Below are 1,017 nucleotides of genomic sequence, written 5' to 3' on the forward strand. Positions count from 1 at the left end.
GCAGGCCAGGGGGCTCCTCGGCCTCAGCCCGCCGCGCCGCCGCCTCCTTGTCGCCGCCCGCGGCCGTCGGGACGCTCCGTTCGAACAGCTTCCGCGTCTCCTGCAGCCGGGACGGCGGGTGCGGCGGCGGCGCGGGCTGCGCGGAGGGCGCGGGCTTGGAGTCGAAGCGGCTCACGCGCTCGGACACGCTTGTGCCCAGCTTGAGCAGGGCGCTGTGGTCCACGTTCTCGTTCAGGCTGCTGGCCCTTGGCAGCGACAGGCGCCCGCCGCGCTCGGGCGCCCGCGGGGCCTCCGTGGGGCCCGCGCCTCCGCCCGCCCCGCCCGGCGGCCCCGCCGTGGTGCCCATCTGCAAGAACATACTTTTGATGCGGTGGACGTTGGAGCCATATTTCTTGTGGTGGGCCGCCTTGGGTGCCTCGTCCGGCCCGGGAGCGTCCGGCGGCTTCAGCGCCTGGATGCCCGCCTCGTAGGCGCTGCGGTGCGGGGAGGCGCTCCGGAGGGGACCCCCGGGCCCCCGCGGCTCCGTCTTCATCATGGTGGGGGGAGCTGGGTTCGCATACCCCCGCTTCCCGCTCCCCCTCTCCAACCGGCAGCTGGCCAAGTCTGGACCACCTTCCCCTCCCTCCAAAAAGAGAAACCCCGAAAGGCCTTTAATAGGCTCCCACCAAAACCAAGCTGCCAAAGACAGTTAACCCTGCTTAAAAAAAAAAAAAAAAAGGGAAAAAAATCTCCGAGCGCCCTGTGTGGGTCGCCTCCCCCAATTAAGCTGCTGAAGACAGCCGGCCCCGCTTCCAAAGCCCGAGCGGCCTAGTCTGGTCCCCCCCCACACCCAATTAGAAAAGCGGCGGCTGGCCGGTGGGACCGCGCGCCCTGACCGCGAAACAGCGGCAGAGGCGCCGGTTCACATCGTCCGAGGCGGTGTCAGCGGGGATGGCAGCCCGGGCGCCCCCCACTCCGGCCGGGGACCTCGGTTCTCGGGGGGCCCAGCACCCCGGCGCCCAGGGCTGCTGGGCTGGC

At 70.4% G+C, this 1,017-nt stretch overlaps 1 protein-coding gene across 1 annotated transcript in view; it reads right to left on the bottom strand.

Annotated features, from left to right (window-relative positions):
• The window catches only part of PPP1R9B (protein phosphatase 1 regulatory subunit 9B), a 15,780-nt gene extending 14,769 nt beyond the window's left edge, over positions 1–1,011 (bottom strand). Inside the window, exon 1 of the mRNA XM_006924790.3 lies at positions 1–1,011. This exon is cut by the window's left edge and continues 833 nt beyond it. Within this exon, the coding sequence (XP_006924852.1) occupies positions 1–535 (535 nt within the window). The 5' untranslated portion in view covers positions 536–1,011.
• Between the last annotated feature and the right edge of the window lie 6 nt (positions 1,012–1,017).

This window comes from Pteropus alecto, unplaced genomic scaffold (genome assembly GCF_000325575.1).
Source record: "Pteropus alecto unplaced genomic scaffold, ASM32557v1 scaffold98, whole genome shotgun sequence".
Classification (NCBI taxonomy): domain Eukaryota; kingdom Metazoa; phylum Chordata; class Mammalia; order Chiroptera; family Pteropodidae; genus Pteropus; species Pteropus alecto.